We start from the raw sequence: 17,831 nt of genomic DNA on the forward strand, positions 1-17,831 counted from the left end.
GAGCATCGACCTAGGAACCAGGAGGTCATGGTTCACTTACCTGCCAGGGCACATGCCCAGGTTTTGGTTTCAGGCTAGATCCCCAGTAGAGGGCATGCAGGAGGCATCCAATCCATGATTCTCTCTCATCATTGATGTTTCTATCTCTCGCTCCCTCTCCCTTCCTCTCTGAAATCAATAAAAATATATTTTACAAAAGAAAAGGAAAGTGCTAGGTGATGTTAAGGGGAGGTGGGTCACTGTGATTATTCCCACTGCCTTTGCTAATTAGCACTTAGGGGATTGAGGCTCCAGCTCTCCCACAGAGACTTGGCAATGCCGCACTGTCTGCTTTGAGGGTTACATTTCAGAGGCATGGTGCCCAGGCCCTTGAGCAAGTCATTCCTGGGTTGTAAAACTGGCAACAGGCTGGAAGAAGATTTATATCTCAAAGGGGCAGAGAAAGATTTTACAGTTGGAAGTCTTCTAAAGTGAATGCTCTAAGAAAAGGGAGGCCAGGGGCTCAGTGGGGCAGAAGCATGGCCTGTGTAAAGTTGAGTCAGGCCAAGGGGCATGCTAAGAGGCTGCTGTGGCCCACTCTTCTCTCATATTAACATTGACACCATTTCACCATTTTGACGTATAAACACAACAGTGTTATATGGCTTGAGCTAAGATTCTGGGATCAAGTTTCTTTGCATCGTATTTCTACATTCTGCAGAAGCAAACAAATCTGGAATTATGGTGTTTAATTATACTCTTTCTCACTCTAAAATGGACTTGCTGGTGATTTTTTAAATGTATCTACATAAATATTATCTGCGTATGTGTGCATATGTTTCTATGCATGTGTTTATAAAAAAATAGGTTAAAATTAAAGTTGGCAAAAGGAGAGGTTAGCATTAAAAAAAAAACACAGACCTCAGAGGCCTTGATTAGTTCTTAAAGAAATGTTACAAATTTGCTTCAGAGTTTCCCATACATTAAAGCAAGGAAAGCAGCATAAATTGCAATAATGCCCCACACCCCCAGGATTAAGGCAAACCAGAAATTTAGGATAATGGTTTTTCTGGTGTTGAAACCCAACATATTTATATATATATATATTTTTTTTTTGAGTGCTCATAAGGGCAGTATTTTTGTGTTGGAAAATACTCTGCTAAACCTAATAACTCTCCCTTCCTCTCTGAAATCAATACAAATATATTTTTTAAAGTTTTAAACCTAATAACTGAGTTTACAGCTCTGGTTTTTCCTTGTTTATCATTTTCTTCAATGATGTCCCTCAATACAAACTCTTGGCAAACCCCCAAATTGTAATTCAGTAAAAGTAATGTAGTTAGGAATTAAAATAAAGACATTCATATACACAACTCTATAAAGATAGGATTAAGAGTGTCTAGAAGAAAGAATTACATCAGACAATATCACCTTTTCTGTGGGCGGGGAGGTAATCAAACCCTTGCTTAGAATCTGGTGAAACAAATTTTGGGAGTATGAAGTTACCAGTTTGGGAAGCAGAATTTGGAGATCCCAGGTCCTTAATAGATGAGGTCTAGATGCCTTAACAGTTAGCCGAGGGCAGGATGGACTGGAAAGCCCCTTTTGGATATAAGGAGACAAGTGAGCATATGGACTGTATAGCTGCTTACTCCATTATCGGTCGGTTCTATTGAGACTAGAGTCCATTAGAATTGTTTTTCCTCTATTGTCCTATAGCTGCTCATGTGCCCTGTACATGAACAGCAATTTGTAGAGTACAGTTTATTTTTTTAACCTGATGGCATCTGTTAGACAGTGAATTCTTTCTGTGCAAAGATGATTATTTTATTAATCTGAGTATCCTTAGTACTTAATTAGAGCCTGGTAAATAGTAGGGCACAAAAAAAATAATTTGTTGATTCTATCAATGATTTAAGAAAATGGAAGAAGTTCAAATTTTAAATTTACTTATCGAATATGTACAATTATAACGATGGGCTGGTTCCACCTCCCCTCTGCCCCATGTTTGCCACTTTGCAGTAGGTACAGAAGCATAGGATACTGGGGATAAAGGTCACCCGGTCTGCAACATGATGGCAGGCAGTGCTAGTCTTCTTCCAATGCCCACTTTAGCCCTTTCCTTTCTAATAGGCACCTTGGTTTGTAGTTGGCCATATGGCTGCCTAGAAGAATGGCTGCGTTTTCAGTCTCCCTTAGAATAAGGATGCGTAAGTGACTGGCCAATGAAATGCAAGTGGACATGTCACATGTAAACTTTAGGACGCGTCCTTCTTCCCCTCTTTCTGCTTTCTGTTGGCTGGAACACGGAGGCGTGTGCTGGAGCTCAGCAGCCACTAGAGCATGAAGGGGAACCGCATGTTGAGATGAAGGGAGCCTCCAGCCATATCCGCCATGGACTTAAGACTCAAGTTTTGTTTTTTTAATCCTGCAGCCAAGCCTAATGCTTTGGGGCCTGTTTCTTTTAGAAATCCTTCCCAAATCCCTCAGCCTGGACTGGAAGCCCCTCTTCTGTGCTTCCATGTGCTGTGTAAACCTTTATTTGAACACTTTACCCCATTTTATTACAGTTATCTTTTTTACATAAAGGCATACTTTGAGGGCAGGAACAATGACTTATATGTGTCATTCATCTTTATCCATGAGCTCTACCTAGCATAGTGTAAGCGCCCATAGTATATGCTCAGTAAATGTTTAACTGAACAGACAGGACTAATGCTCTGAACTAATTAAAGTGCCTAGCATAGTACCATGGAATGTAATTGGACCCTAAGCAAGTTTTGGTTCAAGCTCATAGGACACCATACAGCAGGCGCTCAAAAGAAATCTGTGGAAATGTTTGTTACATAATTACGCACTGCTTACCTCTCCACATGTTAATATTAATGTTTATTTGCTCAGTTGTAGTAATGCATGAGTTTTTGTTAAGCCTTTGATAACTATTTGTGCCAAGGAACTCCTTTTTTTTGTATCTGCTGTGGGTAAACAAGATCTTTGTTCTGATAATTTTATCACAATTTTAAACCTGATTTAGAGAGCATAACTGGTTGACCGTATGGAGAAAAAAATGTGGTACCTCTAAAAACACATTCTGGCCCTGGCTGGTTTGGCTCAGTGGATAGAGCATCGGCCTGTGGACTGAAGGGTCCCGGGTTCGATTCCGGTCAAGGGCACATACCTGGGTTGCGGCTTGATCCCCAGTGGAGGACGTGCAGGAGGCAGCCAATCAATGATTCTCTGTCATCATTGATGTTTCTATCTCTCTCCCTCTCCCTTCCCCTCTGAAGTAAAAAAATATATATTAAACACACACACACACACACACACACACACACACACACACACACATTCTGTTCTTTCCTTGAATGAAAAGGAATTCTCTGCTTCAGGGAATAAACATGTTAATAACCTTTCCTTTGGTTTTAAAAGGAAAGCAATGAGCTCATTTTCAGGTTGGTTTTGTTTTATCCTTGGTTTTGTACATATCTTGTACTTTAAGGAAAATTATCATATTTTCTTTTGTGTGTCTTATAACATGACAAAACTATTGACTGGATGAAATAAATCTGTGAAAAGTCATATAGGCCAGGTCCTATACATATCACTTTCCACCTTTTCTTTGTAGGTCTTCTCAACTGAGAGCGACTAAGTGCTTTGTGCATCATTCCAGTGGCAGCGCTCAAATCCCCAGTGATCTTGTCTACTTGGCCGCCTCTCCCTATTCTGAAATCAAGAGAAGACTGCTTCACAAGACTCCTCCTGGCATTGCTGCAATGTCTGTATCTAATTTATCATGGTACGTAAATCACTTTCTAATGTAATTATATAAACACACACGTATCTATATCATGAAGTGATATTCTGTAAGTTGTACTGTGAGAACTGGAGCAGGGAGAGAACTTGAAAAGTCTCGTTGTCCCGTGTTAGGCTGTGGAAAGCAACCTAGAATTAAAAAGTTGACACTTTTAGCACTCTGGTGTCTGGGGACTCTGGGAAGGGGTCAAGACTACCTATGGTTTCCAGAGACATCAACACCTTTCTTTTCAGCACACCCAGGGAAAAGAGGAGTTGGAATTAAACAGCCTTTCAATGTTCCTATCTGCGGTTATACCCCCATCTACAGGACTAACAAGCCATAAGGTTGGGTCTAAGGTTGGGATAGATATTGTCTCAGTACTTTTCTTCAGAATTCCTGTTTCAACAGCTCTACCCAAATTCAACTGAATAGAACTCAAATATGAAAGAGGAATTTCCCTTATAAATTTTTATCTTTCAAGAACTGGCATTCTGAATAATCTTTTATTTACAGTTAATGTTTAAAAACTGTTCATGATTTTAAAAAAATAAGTATGAAGATACTTTTCTAGCAAGTAATCAATTTTCAATGGCAGTGAAGAGGGATACTAGCAGGGATGAGTTTGAAACTTTTGTTGAACTTTGGATTTTTTAAAATATGCAAAGTGCTGAACAAGTGAAATGCAAATTCACAGTATTCAAAATGTGAAGAAAAAAAACACAAGTAATTGTCTGTTTTTGTAAGTGCCCATCTCATCCTTGTCTTCAGCTTGTGTTGGAAATAGAGATTAAAGAGTACTTTCTGCAGCTTAGCTCCATGAATTTATTTTTAGTTAAGTATGCTATTTTGTTAGGGCAAAGGGTAGAATTATTTGCTTAGATACAGAGTAGTGTTTCTGAAGGACCTAATTTTTATGGACTCCTTAAGACTACATCCTTGGATCCCTATTGGGTGCTAAGGATCTCAGTTTGGAAAACAAAAAATATATATAAAGAAGATAATACCTATTCTGTAAAAATAAAGGAAAAAGTATTTAAATTGTGACTTATTACTGTAAAATATGTTTATTATTATTATTAAAATAAAACTGAACAATTTCTATAGGACCTACAAACGCCTTTGAACCCTTGGGATATATTAAGGACACATTTATTTACAGGTATCATACCTCTGGCAAATATGTGTGCAAGGTGAATTCTCAAAAAGCAGGCTGCATGCCAAGAAGAAAAAGAAAGAGAGGAGGAAGGGGAGGGAAAAGAGAAGCAGTAGAGGGAGGAGGAAGGAAAGGAGGAGAAGGAGGAGGAGGAGGAGGAGGAGGAGGGAAGGAGGAAGAGATGACAAAGAAGAAGGAGAGGGAGAGGGAGATTAAAACACAGCTATGAAGGTTGTATCTTACCATTAGGTGTGGTTGGCTTGATTCACAGAGGCTGACAGTGGAGGCTGTCCTTGGTGTGCACCTCAATGAAGAGCTGCCTTGATGTGATTCAGGGATTTGGTCAAGGGCCATACGAAACCCAGTGAACTCCACTGAGAGAGAGCTTGTATGTTGTGGTGCCAGCCCAATGGCCCAGCCCAGCACCTCTAGTTTAGCAGATTTTCTATAAATTCATGCTGCATATTTCAGTGAAAAAATGCAAAGCAAGCATTTCAATGGTAAAATAGTATTTTCATACTAAAATGAAATTGAAAATGGTGGTGGTATCTTACAGAATTCACATATATGAAATTTGGTAGAATTCTTTCCATGTCAAAGACTCAAATTTTACAGAAATAATTTGTGGATGTTTTCACTCCACAGTACCCTTAATTCTGGCTAATGTTGCTCATTAGAGTTCTATGCAGGGAGCTTTAACTGGTTTTACCAGTGTCGTGCCATCGTACAACTGTGCGGGGTTTGGCATCTCCACTCTCCCTCTTAGCATTTGTGCTCCCCACCTGCCGGCCAGGAATATAGGAAGGAAATCTAAGATAAGCAAAACAAATCACAACTCATCAATTCTTTCTGCAAATTCCTCATGAAGCTATGTTATGTGAAATTATTATAGTCCAGGGTCTGGCTCTCTGTTTGAAATCCAGTCACTCAGGTATAAAAATACTGACATTGCAAAATAAATGGGTTGACAGATGATTAATTTAAAATAAGATATGTACGTTGAAAGTGCACAGGATGCTTGATTTGGCCTGACCAGGGCAGTCTGTAACTGTTGGGAATCCAAGTGGGAAGTTTGGCTGAGGTCGCAGGATCATAGCGAGGAAAGTTACCTGCTTTCAGTGTTCAGAGGAATCAGGACAGAATGCACCTGGCAGGACCTGTCTGTCAGTGAGGATGTACGTGCCAGACACCTCCATCTGCTTCTCAGGGCGGCTTCTTCGTGGCCTGGAGTTACAGTAACACTGTTTGTCTCTGTCATTCTTCCAAATTCCGCTTCTGCCGGACTCTCATTAACATCAGCTGAGTTTATAGTCAAACCGAATTTACTCTGCGAACAGTTTGGTCTGCCTACCATGACGCGGTACGTCCCTGACCATGTCCGTGTATTGATTTTGAAATTTAACTCTCAGGTCTAACGGGGGGACTAGTGCCTAATTGTGCTTCCCATACCAACCTAGGAATTTAGAAAATGTAGGTTAAGATACTTACATTTATGTTTACGGTTATCAGGTAATACACCCAGCTTTCAAATACCCAGTAGAAGCAAGGTATCTTTTTACATAGTAAAATAAATACTTTCTTGCTCTAGTAGTTATGTGTCTGGCCTGTGAAAGAAACATAAAGTCATTTGGCGCTTTCACAGAAATCTCAAAAAGAAAAACAATTTCGGAAACTTCCAAGTTTCTAGGAACCTGCACTGTGGATCAGCTAAGGAGAGTGGTGGGAACTGACTCGAGGAGTCACCTGGTGACACATTGCAGACGTCCGCCTCCGCCTGCCCGCAGATAATTACCAGGCAGACAGTGATGGAGCTGATGCTGGGAGATAGAGAGAGGGATGCGCAGGATCAGCTGCAGACACCCAGGCACAGGGGACAGGTTCCAGGCTCTGCTCCGAGGGAGAGGACTGCTGCTGGCAGCCGAGATAATTAACAGGAGACACGAAGAGGCACAAAGAGTTGAAAAAGGCTCCAGGATCTGTAGCATGAAGAGGGAAATGGTGATGCCAGGGGCTCGTGGTAGGCCGTTCAGTGCTTCTTCCCCTGATAATCATCCTCAATCCCTCCTTGTAAAAATATTTTATTATAATACATATATCTTATATATATACTGTATATCTTATAAAATATATGCATGTGTATATATAACATATATAGAACATTTAAAAACATACATTAAGCCATGTAAATATTATCGAGTGAACATGCACATGGCATTTACCAGGCACCAGGCACTGGTTTAGACATTAGCTGACATTAACCCACATGCTTATTAGGAATGTAGTATGATGATTTGCACGTCCACAAATGGAAAAGTTAAGCACTGCAAGCTAAGTAATTGGCCCAATGTGACACAGCCTTTAAGTAGTGGAGTTAGCAAATGAATACAGGCCGCTGGTTGGTGTTCCTAAGCACTCCACTGCCTGTGTCAAACCAAAATAGTCCTATCCACTGCACATCCATGTAAAAACCACAACAGCCCTAACCACTACCTGTGTCAAAACGAAAACAGTCCACGTGAAGGCAGTATCCTGGCTACGTGCGTGTGGCTTCAAGGCAAGAGCCTGGCTTCCATTTCCAACTTGGAGATTTCCCTTGATGTCCTCCAATGTAGAGATCCTGGAAGGAAGTGTCGGGACCTGGGAACACAACCAGGCACTGGAATAGTATTGCAGGTGGGGTGGGGTAGGGGAGGAGCCCCCTAATTTCCTAGGGGAGGTAAGGAGGCTGTTGCGATCAGAAACTTAGTTGAACTTCCAAAATTGCATGAAGTGTAACCTACAAAATGTAAATCTTCGTTCCACTCGTTATGCTCCAGGCTAGAAAGTGTCAGGTTTCCATCATGATACAAACGAAGCACAACAGAAAGCTATCAGCCCTGGACCATAATTCCACGGAAATGGTCTTCCATTGCCCATCTCAGAGACCCCCCACAAACAAATCACATCCTGTCTGTCCTCCCAGACCTGACTGCACCCTGAGCTTCCGTTATTTTAGTGGACTGTACATATGTTAACCAGACTTTAGAGTGGCCCCACTGATTTTGCCAAATGACATCTTTTTGACCCAAAATTGGTTTTCATTGTGATGCCTGCAAACACTTCAGCTTTTGACCCACAGTATCTGGAAGACAGTATGGTACCTGGCAGAGGTGGAGGTAATTCAACTAGAGCCAGAGATGGGAGAAAGAAGACACTGGATGAAAGTAAGAAGCCAAGGAGCAAGTAGTCATCTATTGAGCATCCTTAATGTGCCACGCCCTGAGCTGAACACCGGATGCCGTGTCCATGAAAAGTAGCAGCTACTCTCATGGGAACCCATATGTTAGCCAGGAAGACCAAGTAATTAAACGACTGATTTAATGTGATAAGTACTCTAAAAAGGTATGTTCCAGGTGTTTTTAGGGAACAAAATGGGCATTTGTTTATCCAGCTTGGGGAGAAATGGCTGATTTTTCACAAATACAAATACATATCTTGCATTTAGTTATAAAAATAAAGAAATATGCTGATTACAAAGAGTCAAATGCTACAGAAAATTATAAAACAGAAATAAAATGTAACCTAAATCATACCATTCATAGAAAACCAGTTATAAATGCTTAGGTATATTTCTTTCTACATATACGCACATATTTTTGCAAAACTGTTCTCAAACCACACATGATTTTTTTAATGTTTTTTAAATTGCTTTTTCGAGAGATAGGGAGGGAGAGGGATAGAGAGATAGAAACATCAAGGAGAGAGCAACATTACCGACCAGCTGCCTCCTGCACACCCCGCACTGGGGATCAAGCCCACAACCCTGGGCATGTCCCCTGATCGGGAATCGAATTGTTGATCTCTTTGCTCAACCACTGAGCACACCAGCTGGACCACACGTGATATTTTGGCATCTTCTGTTTTCACTGAACAGTTTCTGTGGCCATCTCTGCATGTGATGGGTTTAGGGTGACATCATCATGTGTAAAGGCTGGGCGGCCTTGGGTGGCAGGAGCGTTATTTACTTGACCCGTCTGGATTGGACCTGCATGTGTATTTTTTTAATTTTACTTTTTGCAATGATAAATACTTCTTTAGTGAGAAAACTTATTTAAATATTGCTGGGTCACATGGTGCTGTGCCATTTAGGGGATGTGGCATGGCCTATCCTGTTGCAGCTCCCTACATTGCAGACATCAAGGCTGTGGAGAAAATTTGTATTTCTGAGAAAGTGTCACCTCAACTCATCTCCTTTTTTATTTTAGGAAAGGCCCGTTATGTATGTTAATGCTTTCACCAAATTTAGTCCCTCATAAAGATTGAAAACCTGCTGCTAATTCTCAATGAAATATGTACTTACAGTTGAATAGAATTTTACACATGTCAACAAAATATTCCAAGCACTCTTAGGTTGGAAATATAACAAAGTATGAATTGTGTAAATTATTGTTATATTGACTAAATTTAGAAGTGGTGAATGGTCTTTAATGAATATGCTTATAGTATAAAATGTTATTGTGAATGTTGGCAAATTTAGTGATACTCTACTCAAATTTAATGATACTCGAGATGAAAATGAATTTGAATTATCTTCTTCATCCAAAAGTAAGAGTGTGTTAGAATCCTAGAATTGAGGAAGATGCAAATTTAGAAGTGTAGCTACTTTGCTACACACAATTTATAATATTTTTTATCTAAGTTCTTCTTCAATGAATAAATGAAGAAGTGAATTATTCCTTATCATTCCTTGGCACCTGGATTTATTTGAAAAAAAAAATCTGGAGGGAGAGAGGCAAGCTATTTACTCCAAGGAGGGGATAAAATCAGTATTTTTCTTCAAAAGTTGCCTTGTCCACTGTTCTGCAAACGATTTGCCCTGTTTACACTGTGAAAAGGCAGGTTCTAGGGGGCCAGGATGTCCAGTAGCAGAGGAAGTAGAGACTTGAATTGTCTCTAATTTTGGAGGGATCAGATCCCATAGAGCGGAAAAACGTGGATAAAGTAGAGATTGCAAGGGAAGGTTTACCCTGAGTTTTACAGTAGAGGTAAAAGTCAGAATTGTCAATAGACTTTCATTAGAGAAGAGAGAAAAAAGGAAATGACTAGATGTAAATATAAAGCTAATGTTTCTAATTGAAATAAAGACGAGACTTTCCAAGTGATAGGAAAAGCTTAGTTGGCAAGGTATTCTATTTCTCAGCATGGGAAATGCATGCTGAATGATGGACTAATATATGTAGGTACTAGGAAGAGAGACTGGGTCTGAGCGCTTAAAATTTAATCTTCATGTAAGCGGGGCTGTTAAGCTGGTAAAGGATAGAGCCAGAGCTTAGAAGAAGAGTAAGTTGATTTTAAAGAACAAGTAAGGAACAAATAACATAGGAGAGGCAGCGAGGAGAGAATAATATAGCCAAAATGAAAACTCAAGAGAAATAAAAATGTGTCCCCAAAATTACATAACACTTTAAGTTATAGTGGGATGGTTTGGAAGCAAGTGAAGTTACTGAATTCTGAAAAGTTCCAATATATATTTCTATTCATATTATGCCTTTTCAAATAGAAATCACTTCATTATTCACGTAATTAATACTATTTTGATTTGGGCTAGACACTTTAAGTAAACACATTATGTTTGTAGAGTTCCCTGACCATTTTGGCTTTGCGCTCTATGCCTTTAAAAATAGCTTTTTAAAAATTAAACATTTATAGGAAACTTCTTGGATATTTTTCTCTATATATCTACCTCAAATTACTTCTCCTGGAATAAATAAATAATTACTAAAACAGAGCATTTTACTTTTGTTCTTAAACACTAGTACCATCTAAACATGAATCACATTTTGAAGAAAATTGTTTGGTAACTTTTGGTCTGCTTAGAGAAGTTTGCTTGCTTGTGAAATTAATGAATCCGAGGTTGCAGGTTCAGTTCCCACAGGGACCAATTAGTTTAACTGTCTTTCATAGCAAAAGCCTACACCTATGACCTTGACGGGCCCTTCTTCCCAACCCCACCATTGATCTCAAGTCATTAGAAACAATTGAATGATGATCACCAATTCACAGTCAGTATTGTGAAAAAATATAAACAAGTGTTTTCAGGGATTCATAATGGGTCACATGTATCATCTTCTTTTTGAATATCATCTTGGACTATACATATGTTTTAAAATATGTCTCTTCATCATTTTCAGAGGAATCGTAATTTGCTCTCTTGTGAAAGAACTACAATGAATGATCACAGCAATGTTTCCTTATTGTAGAAGCTTTAACATAAAGCTGGGCTGTCCATTCCCACCTTAGACTAGTGTTACTAGTTAGACACCAGCCCTTTTTGAACTTAACCATTAGGATAAATGCCAGTGCATGGTCTATGAAAATATCTTAGTTATTTAAATAGTTATGTAGGCCAAGATATGTAATTTCCAAAATTAAGTTGATTATAAAATTTTAAATATCTTTTGCCAGTGGCATATAACATTTTCAGTGATTGTGTTATCTTAATATATATCCCCCATCATCTTTTTGTGTTTATTGGATTTTGTTTGTATTTTTAAAATATATTTTTATTTATTTCAGTGAGGAAGGGAGAAAGAGAGAGAAACATCAATGATGGGAGAGAATCACTGATCAGCTGCCTTCTGCACGGCCCACACTGGAGACCAAGCCCGCAACCTGGGCATGTTCCCTGACAGGGAATTGAACCTTGACATACTGGTTCATAGGTCGATGCTCTACCACTGAGCCATGCCAACTGGGCATTGTTTGTATATTTTTTACTTGTTTTTAAGATTGTGAAGAGAGTTCACCTTGATTTTAAAGCTATTCCAGTTTAATTGAGATAATAAAAAACACTTTTTAACTCTATTAGATGCTCAATGAAAGAAATTCATTCACTTATACTTGGTTTTACATTCCTTTTTAAACAATAGGTTCATTGTTATGAGTTTCAGAGTAATTTAAAAATAATTCCTGCACAGTTAGAGAGATGAATTAGTATAGTTTAATTGCACATAGGCTGTCACTACACTTACATGGAAATGAGGAGATACTTTCTTTCATTTATATTCACTCATCTCTTCATTCAACAAATTTTTTGTGTGCCTACCATGTGCAATTTTCAATGCTGTGGGTAGAATGATGAATGAAACACAAGTTCCTGATCTCATTAATCTTACATTCTAGTGCTGGGGACAGATATAAACAGATAAGGAAATATGTTTTATAATATTAGATAGTGATATGTATTTTGAAGAATAATTGAGCAGAGTGAAAAGAACGATCCTCAGGAAAAGCCTGTTGGACCAGGTGGTATTTAAGCAGAGAGGGGAATGAGCTTTACAAGTTGGAGGAGGAAACCATTTCAGGCAGAGAATAGGAAGGACGAAGGCCCTGAGGCTGAACTGTACCTGTCTGAGGAACCATCAAGAAAGCCAGTTCAGTGGAAACAGCCAATGGGGGCAGTTGTGGGGGGAGGGAGTCCCAGGAACTGAGCTTGGGGAGGTATCAGGGACCATGTAGGTCAGGAGAAAGACTGGATTATGTTTCAAATATGATGGGAAACTTTGTCCTCACTTATTAGGTTATAGACAAAAGTCTACATAAAATTCAAATTTAGCAAAGTTCAGTGAATATTGAGAGCAGAGTCTTGATCTAATTTCTATTTCAAAAGGACGTCTCACTGATCTTCAAGTTTTATGAAAGCAATTTATATTATATTCTTAATATAGACACTCAGAGATATAATTAATAAGATCTAATAATGAAAGAGAAAAAGAGGTTAATGAAAAACATTTTTCACAAATATAGCTTGTGTCTCATTATCAATCATTTTAAGAGTCCACAAATCTCATATCTATGAATACATAAGGACATAATAGAAGAGATATTTCATCTATAGAAATATTTCATCTTGAATCAAGGAGTGATTTTGTAAATTGCAAAAACCGAGAATAGGTTATCAATTATCCAACTTAAGCTTCATTTATTTTGAAATCTCTTCCCTCACACCATAAACTTGAAGGTTATTTTCATTGTATAAGCACAAAGGTGCATTAAGCAATGAAGTGTCTATTCTATATTGGTTATTTAATGTATGAGAAATCAAATATAATATAACATCTATCCAAATACTAACATATGTTTTGGAGAGAATATTGGCATACAAGTAATAGGTCTTCTTTCTTGGAAAAAACATTTACTTTTATTCTAAGGTTATGCCGTCTCTACACTTTTTAAATTTATATTTATTGTTGAAAATATTACAGATGTTCTCCTTTATCCCCCCACTCTCCCCTCTCCCCTCACAACTGCCCCCCCCCCGCCCCCGCACCTAGCGCACTATTGCCTTTGTCCATGGATTATGCTTATATGCATACTAGAGGCCCGGTGCACGGATTCCTGCACCATTGGGGTCCCTTGGCCTGGCCTGTACCCTCTCGTAATCCAGGACCCCTCAAGGGGATGTCGGACTGCTGGTTTCAGCTCGATCCCCACAGGCCGAAGATCTTTGGTTAATCCCTTCCCGCCCTCCCCTCTTCCCTCTTCCCTCTGAGATTCATCAGTCTGTTCCATGTTTCCATGCCTGTGCGTTGAGCATCTGCCCTCTGGTGGTCTGTGTATGTCATAGCTACCTGTCAAAAAGTCGAATGGTTGAATGGTCGCTTAGGCTTATATATATATATAAGTAAGTCCTTTAATCTCTTCCCATCCTTCCCTGTAAGATTCCACGTTTCTGTATCTGTTTTGTTCATCAGTTTATTTTGTTCATTAGATTCCACATATAAGTGAGATTATGTGATACTTGTCTTTCTCTGACTGGCTTATTTTGGATAACATAATACTTTTCAGGTCCCTCCACGCTGTCTCAAAGGGTAAGAGATCCTTCTTTTTTTCTGCTGCATAGTATTCCATTGTGTAAATGTACCACTTTTCTTCACTCATCTACTGATGGGCACTTGGGCTGTTTCCAGATCTTAGCTATTATAAACAGAACTGCTATGAATATAGGGGTGTGTATATTTTTCCTGATTGGTGTTTCGAGATTCTTAGGATATATTCCTAGAAGTGGTATCTTTGGGTCAAATGGCAGTATTTAATTTCTTTTAAGGAAATTCCACTCTGTTTTCCAAGGTGGCTGCACCAGTCTATATTCCCACCAGCAGTGTACTAGGGTTACTTTTCTCCACATTCTTCCCAGAACTTGTTTTTTGTTGATTTATTGATGGTAGCTATTCTGGCAGGTGTGAGGTAATACCTCACTGTCATTTTAATTTGCATCTCTCTGATGATTAGTGACTTTGAATATTTTCATCTGTCTCTTGGCCATCTCTATGTCCTCTTTGGAGAAGTGTCTATTTATGTCCTTTGTCCCTTTTAATTGGATTGTTTGTCTTCCTTTTGTTATGTTGTATAAGTTCTTTATATATTTTGGAAATTAACCCCTTATCATATGTATCATTGGCAAATATGTTCTCCCATACAGTGGACTCCCTTTTCATTTTGTTGATGGTTTCCTTGAAAAAACAATAAACAAATGGGACTATGGTTTCTTTTATGGTACTGGTTATAGAATGGAAGTTAGGTTATTTTTTCTTTTTTTATATTTTTACTTGACAAAAGCTGGAAACACAATGTTGGTCTCACTCCTCCCCCATCGTGTGTGTGTGTGTGTGTGTGTGTGTGTGTGTGTGTGTGTGTGTGTTTTAATTTAATTGGACCATACAACCAAAAGGTCTGGAACTTCTGGTGTACTGGGAATTATTTCAAACCAGCTCTAACCCAAAGTAATTGTCAATGGCTTATGACCCAGATCACAGGTATCTGCTGTCTTCATTTGGCACTATGGAGTTGTAGATTCAGTGTGTTGAGAAGTTTGAAAAATGATTGTATTGCCTAGAATGGGATCAGATGGTCTTGTGAGCATATAATATTCAACCTAGTGAATTCTTTTTTATTTTTATTTTTTACCAGAGCTATGCAAGCCATTGCCTATATAAGGGGGCATGGCTAGTCCATCCTTCCCGGATGCACTTTTACCATTTGATGTCCAAGAAGTATCTCTACAGGGTTACATTTATTTCTTCTCTGCTACTTATATTAGTAATATTTAACATTTACACGTTTCCCTTCTTTTTTTATTCTTACATTTTATTTATCAGATGGTGTTAATGTTGCCTCCTGGTATTTCAGCACTCATTTTTTATTATGGCCAAAATCAGTTAATTGCTCAATGCTAAATTGTTAATGCTGCTTCCAAGCATTAGAAAATATTTGTGTGCCCTAATGACTAGGTGTTGAGCCCCGGGATGTGTTTGGATTATGCAGAATTTGGAAAGCTAAATGCTCTCACAGTCACACTCACATTCACAGGGGTCACATAAATTGCATTCGGTGAGCTACAACTATTCATTAGAGATCCCAGGTGAACTCAAGTGGACATTTTTCCTTGTTCATGAAAAAATAGTACATGATTTTACTTTGGTGCTAAGTGTTCAGAGCAGCCCAGTAACAGATGATTTTCTAAAGACCCACATGCCCCAGGCCTCCCCATTTCAGTTGAGAACTTGTGGTAGAAAGATGCAGTTCTGAGATGTCCACCACCTTTCCGACTGATAAATTTCATGTAGGAGGATAATATATTTCCAGATGGTATTTTCAACTTTATGCACACTAGCTTCATAGACTCCTGCTGTAACTGAAAATTGGTTTTACTCCAACATTTGACAAAACAATTAGATTAGGTTAACTACTCTTTGGTTTTAGATTGCTGATACAAAGTGCTCTCATGAATGCGACAAAAAAATATTTAAATATTTAAATTCAAGCTAATTGATGTCACTGGGTGCATTTTCACTTAGACATTTTCCCTGAGGTTTTCACAGTACCATAAAATTGTATTCAGATATAAAATTTGCATAGAATGAGGCTTATTAAAATTTTGATAATCTTTTGCAATCTGTAATATTCTTTCTAGTGTTTGTATGGAAAAGTGCCTAGATATTTGAGATGACAATAAAGATGATGACATGAAAATATTTAAAAAGCATCTGTTAATTCAGTGGCCTGGTGAAAATATTCATTATATTCATTACTTCTGGGTTTTCATATCACGTGAGTATGAGAAAGTAATTTTATTAAAGTGAGGATTTGCTTGGTATCCTTCCATATTTGTTTCAAGTTCAGATTTTAAGCATTTGGAGAATAAAACAGACATACAAAGCACTATATCTGGCAAGTTATAAATGTGATTGAAGTTCTAAATATTAGGAGGACATGTATGATGAGAGAGCTATAGGAAACTGCAGCTTCCCAGCTAGAATGTATCTGGACAGCCTACTACTAGGACAGGGATGAGGTCAACCTACACATTGTTGGCACCTGGCACTCAACAGGTGCTTTGCACTCACGGATGGCTGACCAGTCACTAGAGCACAGCCTGATTCCCCGGCAGGCATTGTAATGGAGAGAGTACCTATAGTATGGGTAGGAAGATTTTGGTTTAAAAAAAGCCCAGCATTGGAACAGGAGGTGATGTGATTCGATTGCTATAAGGTTATTCTGTGTCTAATGTATTCAGGCATTTGTCACGGGCATAGAAGAGTTTTGTGGATATATTTTCAGCCCTTAATTACAGCTCTGACTCATTTGAGCTAAGAGGAGAATTTTCCTGATATTTAAGAAAATAAAGTCGCTTTGTTCCCATTCTGTGCTCTTGATTTTTAACCTCTACACTTTGGAGAAATTTCCTCAGATTCGTGTTCTTCATCTTCTGCCCTTTCTAACTGTCTCTTAGCCTTTTCTCATCAACATAAATTATTGTCCAACATTGACAGGTCACTTGCCTAAAATCAGAGTAAATTTTCTGGAAAGAAGCTGTGAAGTCATAGAGGGCATCGGTCATAAAGTAGGGGTTCATGGACAAGGGCTGCGATAAAGCATCTTGTTACAAAATGAGAAAAATGAAGATAATATTGGTCTAATTTTGTTAATTTTTTTAGTCTGAAATGATGTCCTCCATAATTATTTAGTAATAAAATGGCCTTCCTTTTATGAAATGAAAGTCATAGTTTATGATACTTATGTCCATAATTGATAAAAGCAGAAGTGGTTAGCCTAAAATGTAGGCCTCCAATTTTAATTTTCAAATTTATGGTTCTCTAAATCCAAGAGTCTGGGAACTACTGATCTAGTTCAGCTAATTACCCAAATCCTGAATCCCATCATCAAAAATCCTAACAAGTGGTAATCTAGCCTTTCCTCAAAACTTTTCCTGTGAGTTCTCGGCCTTGTGGTCTACCCATTAGGATTTGGGGCTCTTCTGATTATTATCAGTTTTTATCTACATTGGATCTGAGGCTACTACACTAATAATTACTTATAAATTTTTACATAGCACCATATATTCTATGTCTAATACAACATTTTCCCAAATGTCTGATAAAGAACACTAATTCTACAGTCAAGTTATTTGGAGAGGCAATCATTCAAACAGTAGATAAATAATTTCAGTACTCTAAAATTCTTTATTGGGTCAATACATTCAACAAACATTTATGAGCACACAAAGGGCAGGCAGTGTTCTATATGCTAAGTCATCTGGGTTTCCCAAATTTAGACTGTGGAATTGTCTATCTGTCTTGTAGCTTATATAATTTGGGAGTCCACTAAAATTATTAGATAAAAGCTATCTTCTACCCCTCCTCTCCCTTTCTCAAACTAAACATGTTGATTCATTTAACCTCTCCTCAGTTAAATGATCTCTAGATCTTTCTGCTCTACCCTGGGCATGTCTTACTTTGGTTTTGCTTCTGCTGAAACTATGGTAATAACTGAACACAAAAACCAGGTATAGGCTGACCTAGTGCTGTATGGGATTGCTGCCTTGTTTTTCTGGTTGTATATTACTATAAGTACAATAAGAGCTAA

General features: G+C 38.4%; 1 protein-coding gene across 1 annotated transcript in view; it reads left to right on the forward strand.

Annotated features, from left to right (window-relative positions):
* Positions 1–3,737: 3,737 nt before the first annotated feature.
* Positions 3,738–17,831, forward strand: part of OXR1 (oxidation resistance 1) — a 267,355-nt gene continuing 253,261 nt past the window's right edge. The window contains exon 1 of the mRNA XM_028155953.2: positions 3,738–3,775. Within this exon, the coding sequence (XP_028011754.2) occupies positions 3,753–3,775 (23 nt within the window). The 5' untranslated portion in view covers positions 3,738–3,752. The remainder of the gene's footprint in view (positions 3,776–17,831) is intronic.

Source organism: Eptesicus fuscus, chromosome 19 (genome assembly GCF_027574615.1).
Source record: "Eptesicus fuscus isolate TK198812 chromosome 19, DD_ASM_mEF_20220401, whole genome shotgun sequence".
Taxonomy (NCBI): Eukaryota; Metazoa; Chordata; class Mammalia; order Chiroptera; family Vespertilionidae; genus Eptesicus; species Eptesicus fuscus.